Source organism: Telmatherina bonti (assembly GCF_933228915.1).
Source record: "Telmatherina bonti genome assembly, chromosome: 2".
Classification (NCBI taxonomy): Eukaryota; Metazoa; Chordata; class Actinopteri; order Atheriniformes; family Telmatherinidae; genus Telmatherina; species Telmatherina bonti.
This window is the reverse complement of record NC_136620.1, coordinates 37269904-37286469: the sequence shown is the minus strand read 5'-3', so window position 1 is coordinate 37286469 and position 16566 is coordinate 37269904. Positions and strand designations below refer to the sequence as shown.

General features: G+C 43.8%; 1 protein-coding gene across 2 annotated transcripts in view; it reads right to left on the bottom strand.

The window, feature by feature from the left end:
* Window positions 1-16566, bottom strand: part of dusp8a (dual specificity phosphatase 8a) — a 42240-nt gene that overhangs the window by 21738 nt on the left and 3936 nt on the right. For both annotated transcript variants that reach the window (XM_079252226.1, XM_079252227.1), the window contains exons 2-3: window positions 12978-13357; window positions 2729-2867 (exon numbers count right to left, since the gene is read on the bottom strand). In XM_079252226.1, the coding sequence (XP_079108352.1) occupies window positions 2729-2867; window positions 12978-13214 (376 nt within the window). In that variant the 5' untranslated portion in view covers window positions 13215-13357. The remainder of the gene's footprint in view (window positions 1-2728; window positions 2868-12977; window positions 13358-16566) is intronic.

The following is a 16566-nucleotide window of genomic DNA, read 5'->3' as shown; positions in this document are numbered from 1 at the left end:
CACACCAGACTCAATTTAATCAGTGATTGTGCAGAGCTTCATAGGCTGTTGGATCCATTTCATTTGAGTCAGGTGTGTTGATTTAGTGCTACACTGAAAACCTGCAGGACAGTAGCTCTCAAGGACAGACTTCGGACGCCTCTGGTGTAAACAATGGAAGAATGACACAGCCAAAGGTCTCTGCTAGGGGGCAGTAAAGAGCACTTGGACTGTGCGAAAAGGTCGATTGGACGGTCACAATGTCATTTCTGTAAACCGCAGTTTACCAATCTGTTGCCAGCTGTTAAAGGAAAAGTGTTTGTTGCTGTGGAAAAGCGAGAAAAAAAATCACACAGATGCTGGTAGCTGCAAAGAAGGTCTGAGGTGCACTTTTACAAACTATTTGCCATTGTGTTTACCTCTGACCACACGCCAAACAAACTCTAGGAATCCATGGCAGACATGATATGCACGCGTGCACGTTGCTAACAGCAAATATATCCCAGCCATGAGAAATAATGAAACCAAAGTCATTAAGAATTCCTCATCATATTTTCTTGTCTTCATGACAAAAAAAATAAAAAAAAAATAAAAAAAATCTGATCAGAAAGTATCTTTTGATTCCCTGCGGCTGATGACGGCTCACTCATCCTTAAGGTTGCCACCCGTCCCGTAAAATACGGAATCGTCCTTTAATTGACAGACAAACGTTGCGTCCCGGATTGAACCAATACGAAACGCACTTTGTTCCGTTTTTTTCATAACTTTACAACAGTCTACACATGGCGGCCTCACACATCAACACTCAATCTAAGATTAATTAACTAAACAAAACACAGAAAATCCAGCAGTCAGCAAAAAATGTCTTTTCTGGCAGAATCTGCAAAGGTCCAAGCCTCCTCCCCTGTGTGTCTGTATGTTGGACAGTCACGGTTGCCTAGAGACAGACATGAAAAAAATGTCTACAGTAGCTTACCTAGTTACTACTCTAAGTCCTCAGAATAAAAAACAGACGTGAGTGGTGAGTGGGAAGAGACGTGGCTGCAGCGTCAGTGAAGGTGTTTATAAGTCAAACTGTATGCAGGTGAAACCACACAGGTGGACACAGGTGTTACTGTTTGTAAAGCTCAATGTTGCACACTCTACACACAAAGTAGAGATCCTTGTAATTACAGCTCTATGTCTCCTAATTTGCAAAACAACAATGTTGCACAACAGGAAACGTATGAGGCATTTCAATCTTTAAGTTTGATTAATTGATTACGTCATCACTCCTTCAGGCTACTTAAGACACGAGCACAAAACATGCCACTGCTCTGGACGCCCCACTTGGGGCTGCGGTGGACGTCCCTTATTTAAATTTCTGAAAGGTGGCAACCCTACTCATCCTCTTCACTTCTTTAAAACTGCAGCATTCTCTCACACAAACACTCCTGCATCACTCGTTCACATGACCTCAAAATACACGCAAGCACGTCCACGCACTATCCGTCATTTACACACCTACTACCGTGCATAAGCACACAAACATCATATATGTACAGGAACAGGGTTCTAGCTCCACTGACCCAAATAATACAAGCACCCAAACAACAGCAAACGCCATTGGCCGAGTCCTTCTGGGGGAACTTTCTCTGCCACTGTTGTCGTGGAAACAGCAGAGAAGCGGCGACAGAAATGGGAGAGGTGTGAGTCTCTTGAAGAAACACAGCGACGGTGAGCTGTGCAGACTGATAACGAGGAAGAGGAGGGAACTGCTGACATGGAAACTTTGATTAATAACAATACGTCTGATTTCAAATAAAAAGCTGAGCAGAAAAATCCTGGATTAAAAAGACAATCGTAGAGAGTGTGTGTGCGAGAACGCAGCGTTAAGTGTGCAACGAATACATCTCTGTGACTGCAACTAATTTAGGAAGCTGAGGTTCTTTCAGGCAATCCTCATCATCCATGAATGAGTCATGAAATAAGCAGTAATCTCCCAGTGGAAGGAGCACGCTGAGAGGATGTGCAGGATGGGGATGCGAGGATGCAGAGAACAGAGCAGAGATTTAGCTGAGCAGCTTGCCTCTGCCCATCTCATTTCCAGTCTTGACTGAGGCAGATTACACTCACTGCGCTGACACATTTGGGACGGATTCATAAGCCTCTGTGGGTGGATGTGTGTGTATTGTCGTCCCTTAAAAAGCTGCAGCCGTCACAATCAAGATGATATTAGCTCAAGGAGCATATTAACGGTCCTGCTGGAGCTCAATTATAAGTCTTAATGTGCTTGGTGGACAGTATGACAGGATAATCATTCTGGTAAATAAGACCAGAGGATTGGAAGTTAAGCTTCACATCAGTGAAGCTCGGTAACAGAGCGACTCAGAGGAAGCTTAAACATCAAACAATCAACAGAGAGACTTAAAAATCTTTTTATGCTCCTCTCTCTCATCCCATCTTCACCTGCAAACCCAACACCTAAAAGTCAGACCATCAGTGGGGATAAAAAAAAACACAAACTGGTGTTATCAGACTGGGATAAATCTGCTGTAGCGACATCTGCTGGCTGAACTGTGCAATGACAGCCGTGCACCTGTTAGCAGTGTAACACAGCGTTGGAGATCCATGTTTCACATTTAAGTCTCAAACTTTTCCATGAAGAGCAACTTTTTTTTTTTTTTTTTTTTTTTTTTTACACCACTCTCATCTTAAACATGCTTAGCATTTACCTCCCACAAATATCCTCACAGACACTTTAACGTACCAGTAAGAAGGGAGACTTTGTGGAAGGTGCCCTCCAGCTTTCCCATGAGGATGTGCACAAAGCCATCTTTGGACAGATGCCCGGTTTCTTTGGAACTCTGGTCGTAAACCACCACTTCCTGCTTCCTGCCCAGCTCCACCTGTGCAAAGCAAAAACAAGAATGAAGAACAGACATGTCATTATTCTGCACTGCAATGGAAAGTATGATCAGTTTTCACCGGCTTGGGCGTATTAGAAAATTCCTGCATTAAAAGCAGATTATATGCATTTCATTTGAGCTGCAGATTCCTCTCTTGGCTGAGTGAAGTTATGCATCGCTAGATGACTTTCTGATGACACACTGATGATCAATGCGCTGCCGGAGCCTTGATAAACTGACTGTGACAGTTTCCTCATACCGTTGATCATTCTGCTGCCGTGACCAGGAAGCAGCAGCAAGGAGGAGAAAATAAACTCCCTAGTCTGCTTTATGTTGTAACAATAAGCAGACTTGAGTAGGTTATGAAGATAAAACATAAAGAACAGGATTATAAATAATGCATAAGGGCTGAGAAGTGCAGATGTCAGATGTTGCTGAGACTGTTGGTATGGTGGGTAATATCAGCAAAGTCATAAAGCAGTAGTTACACAGTAGAGGGCACCCAGTGCAGCCGAGTGATGCTGCTTCTGTCAGATTGGGATAAAAAGGACAGGATGCGAGCATGCGCAGAGGGATGTTGTTCCTGCTTTATGTGTGTGTGTGTGTTTGCACGTGCATGTGGCTGCACACAATCCAGCCAGGCTGTGTTGTTCCCCCATGTTGTCAGGCAGGCTTCGGTCACATGACCATGAGGCAGCGCCTACTGCAGCTATGAATCACTGCATCACTGAAGCGCCACTGGACAGGAGCGGAGAGAAGGAGGGCGGGAGGAGAGCACGCTGTAGGGAAGAAAAGATGGAGAGGGTATGGATGATGGAGTAGACTGGGCAGGGGTGACGGAGATGAGATGCAAGGCAGAAATTAAGATGATGAGGAAAGGGAGGAGGAGAGAAAAACGAGTGTAGCAGTAAAACAAGAGGATTTCTGAAGCACAAACCAGCGAATAGCTGCTGTTTAAGCAAAATGCTTCAGAACTGTGTGGAAAACACACATTAAAGATGGCAGCTCATGATAAACATGGCTCCACGGTGCACATGAGATGCGCCTGCTTACAGAGCAGCTGTAGAAGAGATGTTTGGGAAGACAGCCAGGCAGGTGATTTAGACAGGACAAGGTCAATATGTACAACCTGGCTGCAAGGCAGCGTTGTCTAAGAGCTGCGCTACGCCTGCCTGAATCCAACACTAATGCTGACATAAAGGCACAAACAGTCCTCTGCATTGCACTGGAACGTGGTGCAGAGGTTTCAGATGATGGAAAGTAACTGAACAGTCTCTTTTGTGTGGCTGGTTACTCATCATTCAGACGTAAAAGACAAAAACTCTCTAGGAAGATACTCATAAAAACACAGATGATCTGCAGCATACGTGCACAGGGTCAAAATAAATAGCACCAGATGTATGAAGCCTTTAAAATGCATAAATATGTCAGATTTATTTACTTTTTTCACATTTATTTCTCTTTCTTTTAACCTCACAACCTTTATTAACCTTGAGTCATATTGGCAATTAATCCTAATGGGATAAGAGCTATTTTGAGAGTATGATCTAAGTGGCTGTGGATTAAAGGTCCTTAAAAGAACATACATGAACAGCACAACTGTACACACACACACACACACACACACACACACACACACACACACACACACACACACACACACACACACACACACACACACACACACACACACACACACACACAGCTCAGTTGGCTCTAAGATCTTGATTACCAGCTGCACAATAACAAAAGTTTAATTTCTTGCATGAAAAAGAAACCACGTCGCAGTTAAAGTAACTCACTGATGCACAACTATGTCTTGAACAAAAGTTATTTCTCATGTAAGTCGCTTTGAATTAAAGCGTCTGCTAAATGACTGTAGAATAAAATAGAACAGAATAAAATAGAATAGAATAGAATAAAATAAATAAGTATTTTCCCTAAAATGTAAATAAAATCTCAGCCACTTGTTCTATTTGAAATAATTAAAATACGGCGGTAATGAAAATAAATCCATAAAATCCACGTATGAAGACAAAAATTCGTCTTTTCTGCTAAGAGAAGGAAAATGTCTCCTGACTCTTCCATTGCCTCTGTATCTCACATTGTTTGTATGGCAGGACAAACATAGACATGATCTATGTTGCTGATTTTCCTTGACTGACGAGTATAAAACTTCCTGATGAACGTGTGATATGAACAGATTTTGGTGCAGTGTTAGGAGGTCAGCGACCCGTAGCTGGAGTTGGCTGCACGTCTGCAGCACCGATACAGACCCCTCTTCCCTCTGCAGTGCTACAGCATCACTTCTAATACAGCGCTGGGCTTTCTGGCACGCGCACTGTGCAGGCACTGTAAACAAGGACTCGGAGAGGTAAGGGATGAAAACAAAAGAAAAATGGGGAAAGGAAACAAGGAGGGATGAGTAAAAACGCCAGAAAGAATCAGATTCTAAAGAGTGAGAAGTGTAAAGCTGACAGAAAATCATCCTGGCAGCCCAAACAGATTTCTGCAGCATCCAAGCGTTCTGTAAAAGGAAATGGAGGCTGGCGTCACTGCAGGGCATAAACAAGGAGTGGTCTCAGGGGGGATGTAATTCTTCTGCTGTTCTTTGCAGAGGAAGAGGGCAAGAAGAAGGAGAGAGGGACATGAGAAGCCAGAAATCTGCATGTTTTAATCTAACATATACACTCCAAAAGCTGAACTCTAAGTAAGATTAAAAATCTTAAACTGAGTACACATATGCTTATTTTTTTAAGATAATTCTTAGTTTTTATGCCAGAGAATCCATCTTGTTTTAAGAGTATTTTTTACTTGTTTTGGGAAGCCAAATTTTCTTGTTCTGTTGGCAGATAATTTATCCTATTTTAAGCAACTTTTACTTAATTTTTGTATATTTTTTCATGTTTTTTAAGGCTGTGTTTTTGCAGTGTAGAAAAATGTGTAATAAGAAGAAAACATGGTCAGAGCTACAAGGCCATGTCCTTACAGTGACTAGACCACACATGCACCATAAAATATGACTGTTTGGTAGCTTAGCAATGCAAGATAGCTGCTAAATAGTGGAAACATGGCTTGGGAAAACCATAAAATCTTTTTTTTCTCCTGTCTTCAGCGGTGCTACCGACCAACGACAAGGTCAATGCAGGGTGGGAGAGTGTGTGTGTTGGTGTGTGACACAACATCAGCATAAACGGTCTAAAAATGGCTCAACATTCTTGAAGCACAGTCTGGGTCTTCTCAGTTTGTCCCACAGAAATCAAGATGACGGCAGCATGAGCCCACTTTGGTTTACAATAAAGCAGACTCAGAGTTTTTGGCAATTTTATGGAAAATACTTGTTAAAACATCCTGCAGCCGTGTACAAATCAGACTAACCCTGCTACATTTATACAGCCAACTGCAAAAAACATGAAGCACGTGTAACTATTTGACTCATTTTCTGGTCTTTTAAAGGCACAACTTGCTTTTCTTATCATGTCAGAGCCGTTGGGAGCTTCCAAACGTTCAGCTGCTGCTGCACATCTTGTTCGTGACATGTGAACTCAGGTCCTGCTGCATGCAGCAAGCAGAGGCTCCTTGCAGTTTAACTTTAAGTTTATGACTGTCACACATGCTGCAACGCGGACCTCTTGCTCTGTAAAGACATCGCTCCGGGGCAGATGATGTCATTGACTGACACTGACAGCTGCCACCTTCATGTTAGCTTCAGGAGGTGTGATGTGTGTGTCAGAAAATAGTTGTACTTCTGCCCTAACAAGGACTAACTTAGAAGAGAAAAAAAAAGATTGTGATAATTATTTAAAAAAAACAAACAAAAAAAAACAAGGATTATTTAACACATTAGGTTGATTTTATGGGAGGAGGAATAACTGGCAAAGTTACATCTGTGTGTGTTTCAGACAAGGATATGCACATGTGTCAGGGTGCTGAAAGTCCCTGATATCTCTGTGCATGTGTAGGGTGAGGTCATCACTGATCAGATGTGGTCACCTCATCTGGTCACACTTCCACACCAGTAAATGTCAGGGAACGTTCAACACACACAAAAATACATCCGTCCCCCACAAACGTTGCACATTCGGATGCAAGAAACACCCGAGTACTTCACGTCAGGCATGCTGAGGATCCAATTACCCCACATCAAGCAGCTCTGAAGCTTTACCGCCTTCTCACACACAAAGGATCAAACATAAATGTTTATAAATCTTATTTTAACTCCGCTGCAGCGACCACAGACTGTGCATACAAAGAATGCGTGCTGATGTGAAACAGTGGTGCCTTTACAGAAAACGATGATCCATTGCATGACCTAATCAAAGCAAACATGTGACACATCCGGCTCTGCAGAAAAACCACCGCCGGCTGAAGCGTCTCTGTTTGAACTTGGCAGAGGGGAAAAAACATGAATGAAACATGCTGTAAATTCCCAGTGTTTGACCCAGGATAATCCATGCTCTGAGTCATCAGATAAGTTCTCAATTCTGCTACTGTCAAGCCAGATGACACATGAGGAGCTTGTGTTGCTCTGTATTTTGTGTACTCTAGATACGGGAGATGTCTCTATATGTTACACAACTGTTATTTTAGTTCCAATAATGATTATCGCTATTTCATTTTTACGCAGAAGGTGGATGAAATGAGCTGCAAGCCAAAGCTGGTCAGACTCTCTGAATAAAGGAGCTTTTAAATGCTTCTTTTAGAGCATAAAACTGGAACATCTTGTACAAAAAACTCCATTTTGTGTCATAATTCCTGTTGCCCTAAAAATTCAGTCCTGCCAATGCAATATGATAAAATAACCAAAGACAAGAAGGTGATTGATTTATTTTGAGGTTTATTTTTTACTGGACCCCCCACTGTGGATTGCAGATAAGATCCACAGTCCTGCTGCTGCTCAGTTTGAGCTTCTCTTTGTTATGATGTGATGTTTTCCATGTTCCAGGTTCCTGTTTTATTTTGTAGTTTTTCTCTGCTCCCCGTGTAGCCTTTGTTCTCGTTAGTTCGATTACCTGGTCTCGTTAGTTCATTCTTTACACCCGTGTCTTGTTAAGTTCTGTCAGTATTTCTAGCCCTTAATTTGAGTTGTGTTTTGCGGGTTCATTGTGTCTGAGTTAGTCCTTGTGCTTCTTCATGTCTCCAGAGTTTCTTAGTCTAAAGAATAAATCATCTTTACTCTGCATCCCTGCCTCTCTGGCCTGCATTTGGGTCCACACCTCTGAACCCATCCCATGACACTCTTCATTGGTTGTCTTGTACTAAAACTTACTCTTCATCCTGCCTTTTGGCTCTGTGATTTGGGTTATATTAGGATGTGGTTGTGAAACATGTATGGTGTTTCTCCAGACTGGTGTCTTTGTCCTGTTTTTGACAATTAAAAAAAAGTGTCATTAAAAAATGATTCAGCTAATTAATCTTGGATTTCCCATCATGTGTCATTAGAGCGGCTTCCTCTCCTCTTGGTAAGGAGGATGAGCGCAACATATGGTGTATCATCAGTGGAACTGATGGAGATCTCCTTCGTTGTATAAATGCATTAGTCAGTCAGATGTTTCTCTGTTCAGCAGGGCACTCAGCCAATCTAGCAATTAAGATCACAGACCAGATCACAGACCCTCTGCCTGGCCTGCTTTGTGGGCCATGTTGCCCGACAACAATAACCAGGCTTCTGTTCATTTCCATGTATAAACTACTGGTTGTCACCACACATGCAGACACTTTTTCATGTAATCACAGGTTCAAAGCTCTGAGCTCTGGGACTGATTTACTGACTGAAGCGCCCCCTGACAGTGGCTAATTGCACCCTGTCTCATCTCCAAGCTCTCTCCAGCCGGTAAAAACCAGTCTAATTCTGACTCTTATCTCTATCCTCTTCACCCTTTATGTTCCTCACTTCTTTTCTTGGTGTCTTCTGTATTTCTGTGCAGTATCAGTCACGGCACTGGTTTAAAACAGCCAGTGTGCTGATATCCAGTTGCTGCTGTGACGATGATGATTCAAGAAGTTGTATAGTGAAGTTTTACAGCTGCAGAGCAATGACGGCTTCAGAAACGTACAAAACATGTATCAGTTTTCCAGAAGTAGAGCTTTAAGATGGGGAAGTTTTATAGTGTTGCTTTCAGACTAAACCATGTTGACACTGGACACAATTATTCATTCCCAGTTACTGCAGACATCTTACAGTTTATACTCTAAAAACAGAAAGAAATACCAATTCCTCCAAGCAGAATCAGTCTCTTTCTGCAATTTATTAATATAATCATTATAAATGTGTAAAAGGATTTTATCTCTGAAGGAATGTCTCTACTTCAAAACATAATTTTACTCTAACTTGGGCTAAAACAGATTAAATAATATCACATTTTCACAAATAAAACATTAATTGATCAGTTGTCACTAAAGTGACAACATCTGTATGTATGCATGTATTCATACTTGAGGAAAAAAGCTGTTTCTGACATTTTTCTTAGTATTACTCATCCTGTGGATCCTCTTTTCTGTCTAAAAGCTCGACACATCTAAGCTGCAATTCAGTTTTACATTTTGTTAGTTAAACACTAGATATTACAAGAAAACAGACCATAAAAAATACGGTTTTGCCTGCGGATTAATCACATATTTCTGACACCTGATCCTATAATCTGGGCCAGTCTATTGTGTTTTTGCAGATTATCTAAAAATAACGAAAAAGATGCGTGAATCTTTGGCGTTATTTGTGCCTTCTTTCACAGAAACTCACGCTGGAAACAGAAATATTCTAGAAGTAGCATGTGTCGCCATCAGTAGGTCACAGTTTCCACCTGAGACTCGCAGACATCAGAAACACGGCGTCCATGTCGACATCCGCTAGCTTCCCTCTGCTGGTTGCTGGGAGGAAAAACCTCTGGTCCATTTGTCGGGCCTGCTTGGCCGGCTGTCCCCGTCACAGCAGCGGGGATTATCCAGGCTTAAGCCAAGGAACCAGCCGCCTGCCCTCAGTCTGTTAGAGGAGGCACGAGGAAGCCCCATCCCAGCTAAGCCTATGCTGTCACTCTCCCAGCAGAGGCCCCTCCACCACAGAACCTACAGCATCCGGTGCTTTCTGACCTACATTAACAGAGAGCACTGCTGAAGGGGTTATGATGGAGAGGACGCCGTTTTGATCGCTGTCGTGCTGGACGGGGATGTTCATTCAGCTCAGTTAGCTTAGAAACTGGGAGCTTCTGTAAAACAGGGTGAGTGCAGCACCTCGGGGGATGCAGGCTATTAGTTCTCAATGGGATGTGAGGTAGGATGCAGCCGAGGAGGAGGAGGTGGAGGCAACGGTCCGTCCATGAATACCCTCAATGCTGCCCTCCTGCTTCCTGCATTCACTTCCTCAACAAAGAGCCACAATGGTGTCCTTTGCTGTCTTGGCTGGCTGAGGCGGCTTCGGGCGATGCTCAGAGCCATGTGGGGGTAGAGAGAATATTATTGTGTGTGTGTGTGTGTGTGTGTGTGTGTGTGTGTGTGTGTGTGTGCGTGCATTTGTGTGTGTGTTAGGGGTTAGTTAGGAGCTGGCTCTAATACCACACAGCTAGTCTGCACGTGCCCAACCTGCAGCCTGCCAGTGGTCAAACAAAAGGGATGATGTCATGCTTAGCCAATAACAAAGGAGTCTGGGTCTGTCAGGCCCGCCTCTCTCACCCGGCTAGTTCCAGCTTTATCCAGCCTTAGCATTAATCACAAGCCTTATCCTCTTTACTGGGGGTGGGGAATGGATAATAACAAACCAGCCGCGGGGCAACTGTAGACAGGGAGAGGAAATAAACAGGTTGAGGTTGGGAGGCTGCAGACTATGGTTGCAAGAGAAAGACAGACAGAGCCGTCATGAGACTGAAAGTGAGAGAAAGGAGGAAGCATGGCGCTGTGGGGTGCCACAGTGTGACATCTGCCAAGCTCAGGGCCTCACACAGAGATGAACCCATCAGACCCAGCGACAGAAACACGCTGAAAGTAAAGAAACTGACTCAATCTTAAAATGTTTCGGTTTGCTTTGTCTCTGCTGTTACTTGTCCTGTTAAAATCAACAGAGCAAAAGAAGATCATGCATCGTCACACACTAAAATACAACCTTTATGTGAGCAGAACGTCTTGGTCTAAAGGCGTCAAACATCACACTGTGGGATTTTCTATCTAGCTTTCAGGAGGATGCATCATATTTTTAATGTCATAAACAATCTTTGCATGTTATTTTAGCTGAGAGAACATATTAATGTATTCTTGTCTGTGTGAAGACTATGAAATAAGAGTTATGGCAGTAAGGGAGTGTATGTGCATGATACTAGAATAAAGTAAATTACCGTTAGTTTGGCTGAAACTAGTCTTTTAAAATGCACCTAAACATGTCAGATTGACTGAAACCAGAGATAATATGATCACTCAAACCTGCCCGAACACAACATGATGGAGATGTACTGAAGGTAGAGTAGCACCTGCAACTAATCGCTAGATTTACATGAACATAAGCATGCTGTATAACATCAAAACTTCCATTTTTTTTGTATTTTTTTTAGTAAAAACAGTAAAGTGTGCATTAGTGCATATACTGTGAGTTAATGCGCTCATCTCCAGACATGATGTTTAAGTTTTCCGCTTTAAAGCTGCGTTTTTGGTAACTGAAGGGTTGAAGTTGTGTTGACAGACATGGAGAAATAACTCCAGAAGTGATATAGTCGCTGCAGGGTGGAGGGCAGAAAGGGAGGAGGACATAAATCCTTCATCCAATAAGATGGGTGACCAGTAACTCTGACCTGCTCCTGGCAACCTGGAGGTTAACCAACAACAACAACAAAAGTATAGACTTCCAATCAGGGTCACAGCAAAGAAAACAATGGCAGACACCTGTTCAGTGTCGTTATTTCTTATGTGCTGGGTGTGACGTAGTTAAATAGCTAAAAATAACCAGCAATATGGACACATTCTACAGTAGCCTCAGTTGCTTTGTGGTCATCTTTATTTGCTCATCTCGGCCTGTTGGAGGAAGTATGCACACAAAAATTAGATGACGAGACAAAACACCGTCCCGCCCCTCCTTGCTAAGGTCCCCTCCACCCCTCATATTTCCCTCAGTTTCACACAGGGACTAAAAATACAGGAGCCAGCGTGCCAAGGGTGGACAGGCCATGGAAAAAAGGCTGTCATATTCAGAGGAGAAGTCATGGAAAACGCCAGGATCCAATTTCATGGCCACTGATAAGCAACAAACCTACAGTATGCCCGCCAAATATAGCCCCCACAGATGTGAAGCAGGCCCGGGCGAGCGCAGAAGAAACCAGTCCAGAGCTCTGCTGGTACACAAGGCAGGCTGTTAATAATGGCCTGAAAAACCACGGAGCTGCTGCAAGTCAGTGAGCCTACTTCAGGGACAACGAGGGACGACTTGCTGACACGGGCAGCTGAATCTGAAACCTCCGCTTCAAGCAAAACCTTGACGATTTTAACTCGGTGCTCCTCGGGTGTAAAATATGCATGAAACAGGCAGCTTTAGCGATGCTGCAACGATAGAAGATACACCTTAAACATGATCACCGGCTTTGGTGCAACAGCAACGTACTTCCTCCAGGTTCATTTAACATAACAAGACTCTTCCTCAGACATGCATCCTATCTCGGCTGCACCTGCTGCGTGTTTAAGCGGTGCATCACTGAGCTAATGGTGTTACTTTAAAAAGCAAGACTACGCCAACTTGTCCACACGCATTTAACTATAAATTCAGCATTACTTGCAAGAATCCTCTCTAAATTTGCATTCCATACAAAACCCTTGTAATGCCCAAAGGAGAACCTGGCACAGAAGTGCATGTGCTATTGCTTAAAAACAGCAAAAAGAAATCCTTTCCTACTGATATATTTAACAAAAAACCTCTTTTATAATATAATCATCTAACAGAAAATCAGACAAGAATGTCCTCACCGCTTAGGAAAGCATGGAAAATTCCACCAAATATGGGAAAACTGTGACTGGATCTATCCCAATATTCATCTACCTGCATGTTCAGATGGCTACCAGTATAGTAATTAAAAAGGCTCCTAATCTGGGGCACCATTGCACCAGCCAAAATCCACAAACATTTAGAAAGCTGTGACCCACCTTCACTTTGCCGTTGGGTTGCAGCAGCTCAGTGACTGACACCTTGTCCTGCTGCAGTCGCCTCTTCACCAACTTGGAGCAGCAAACGTTGACCGCACCTTGCACATGCGACGCATTGTACTCAGAAAATGTCCTGCTGTCAATCACCAGCAAGCGGCCAGTTCCTCTCTGGATGAGGCTCGCCAGGCGCTTGATGTCCATGGCACTCCGCTTGTTGGGCCCTTTCTCCCCTGCCATGGTGTAGGAAGGCCTGGGTGGTGACTTGGGGGTGGGTTGTTAGGGATGGGGTACGAAGAAAGAGGGGTAAATGAGGTGAAGGAGGAGGAGAGGTCAGAGGAGGAGGGCTAACACTGCGGCAGGCGCTGAGAGATCCATGATGCCTGAGGAAGAAGAAGAAGATGCGACAGTTAGAAAAGTGTCATACAAGTGGAAATGAGCATGTTATTTAGTGGTTTATTTTAACACAACAGTCAGTGTGGATTTACTGATGACTGGATGATCAGAGCGGCTGCAGGTTATACCTCACACCGAGGCTCCATCCATTCATTACACCAAGTAAAATCACTCATCTGCTGCGTTGGGACAATTATAAAACTACTGCGCATAAATGCCCAACCCCAAGTGTGATATGTGAGGTATTTTTGGGCTTTTAGATAATCTTTTATTAGCAGTCTTTGAGCTCCTCGTGTATTAAAATAACCACAATGCTAAACATGAATATGAAAGCTATTTAAAGACTTAAAAGCCAGCTGGATCATCTATCAGGATTTATCAGTCTTGAGATGTGAAGGAACGTCACGCTTCCAAATAAAAAGCCATAAAAGTTCAATTAGACATGCACAACAATGACATGTGTGTGTGTGTCTGTGTGAGTGAAGTTTAGTGGCTGTTGATCCCAGGTCTCCTGTGCAGTGGCTCATGAAACAGGAAACTGAATGCGTGAGATAAATTAAGCCGGGGGAATTCAGCATGCAGGTCCGGACACAGAAAACTATCCAGAAACTTTACGAACCGTCTCTTCTATTACTTCTTATCACTCTGATCTCCTTCCTGCTTACATTCACCACAGCTTTTTGACATCAGACCCGCACTCGCATGCAGTCATTAATCAGGGTTACAAGATCAGTGGCTGCGTGTGTGTAAGAACTGGGCTATACACTCAACCATTAGCAAAGCGCGGTGCTGTTTGTTTGAGATAACACCCAAAAATAACCATGTACATTGAAGATAATCTCTTTGGTCAACCAGGTGTCATGAGACAAGTGAGAGGGTCAGAGTGTGAATGCTGCCATGTTGTTTTATTCATCTGCAGGCACGTGGTGTCATGAAAAATTAATGGGATCCCTCTCATTTACTCCACAGCCTAAATGGAGGTTTAAGAGAGAAAGTACAAAACATAGAAGTGTAGAAAGAGGTCAGAGAAGAGATGTTAACATCCTGAAAAGATGGAAAAAGGATAATAAATCTAATTTTATCTGCCTGATTTTAAATAAAAAGTAATGTTCTTCCTCTGAGGAGCACTCAGGAAAAGATTCAACAAGACCAACAAGAAGGTGAAAAAAAAGAGAATGAGAGGAGAGGTGGAGAAACTGTGTCTTCTGAGCTGTTCTGCCTTGGGAGAATATCCAGGCAGTTCTGCAACTTTTCACTTGTGTTCTGACACCAGCAGACCAGTGCATGGAGGGAGAGAGGAGAGCTGAGGGGGGGGGGGGGGGGGGGGGAGCGAAGGATGTTGTTCAACGAGGACGTCTCCAGTTTAGCAACGCAGCCAGAGCAAGGTGAGGGAGGGAACAGTTGTGGAGATAGAGCAGGGAGGAGAGAAGATGCAGAAGAAGGAAGCAAAAACAAGGAGAATCCCAAGCAAACAAGCCAGAAATGAAAAGAGAAACAGTCTTTAACTGAGATGTAGTCGACTGGACGGAACATCCCATGGATAAGATGGTACAAGATGGCAGGAGAAGGGATTAGATGGCACGAAATGGGATGAGATGGCGGGAGATGGCACGAGATGGCACGAGATGGGATGAGACGGCGGGAGATGGGATGAGATGGCACAAGATGGGATGAGATGTCACGAGATGAGATGAAATGGCTCAAGATGGGATGAGATGGCACAAGATGGGATGAGATGGCACAAGATGGGATGAGATGGCACGAGATGGGATGAGATGTCACGAGATGGGATGAAATGGCACGAGATGGGATGAAATGGCACGAGATGGGATGAAATGGCACGAGATGGGATGAGATGGCACGAGATGAGATGAAATGGCTCAAGATGGGATGAGATGGCACGAGATGGGATGAGATGTCACGAGATGAGATGAAATGGCTCAAGATGGGATGAGATGGCACGAGATGGGATGAGATGGGATGAGATGGGATGAAATGGCACGAGATGGGATGAGATGGCACGAGATGGGATGAGATGGGATGAAATGGCACGAGATGGGATGAAATGGCACGAGATGGGATGAGATGGCACGAGATGGGATGAAATGGCACGAGATGGGATGAGATGGCACGAGATGAGATGAAATGGCTCAAGATGGGATGAGATGGCACAAGATGGGATGAGATGGGATGAGATGGGATGAGATGGCACAAGATGGGATGAGATGGCACGAGATGGGATGAGATGGGATGAAATGGCACGAGATGAGATGAAATGGCTCAAGATGGGATGAGATGGCACAAGATGGGATGAGATGGCACGAGATGAGATGAGATGGCACGAGATGAGATGAAATGGCTCAAGATGGGATGAGATGGCACAAGATGGGATGAGATGGCACAAGATGGGATGAGATGGCACGAGATGGGATGAGATGGCACGAGATGGGATGAGATGGCACAAGATGGGATGAGATGGGATGAGATGGGATGAGATGTCACAAGATGGCACGAAATGGCTGGAGATGGCGTATGATGGCGTGAGATGACATAAGATGAGTCAAATCAGTGTCATTACTTACAGCAGAGGCTTTGCATCATTCCTCTGGATCAGGGCTGCTCAGTTTGACCTCACGAAGGCCACATCCCTGCAGGTTTTTAATGTCTCCCTACTCCAACAGCCTATGAAGCTCTGTACAATTGCTCGTCAGGTGTTGTGGAGCAAGGAAACATTGAAAACCTGCAGGACTCCAGCCCAGCTATAGATCTCTGATATAATCATTTTTTGCGGTCCAAGCCTGAACGTACATGCCAACATGCCCAACGTAAGAAAAACAGAACAAGAGCGCAGATAAAAACCTAACCGGAGAACTGCAGTGTAAACACCTTCCACACTGCTGCTGTGTCAGAAAGTAGATCCGCTACAGCAAAGATACCAGCAAGACACAAACTGCCAAATCAAGACTGCTAATAAATCACTCAACATTCAGAACATCCGCAACAGAACCTGCTCTGCTTCTAAAAACAACAACAATACGAGACTGATCCACTTCGTCTTAGCTAGTCTGACTGTGATTTCTGTAATTAGGAATAATGGAAACACAACACATAGTGTAAGATGACTCTACTTTTGCCATAATGTGCAGCCAAACGTTTATCAGATACAGGCCCTGAAACATTCGGACCTGCCCCATTA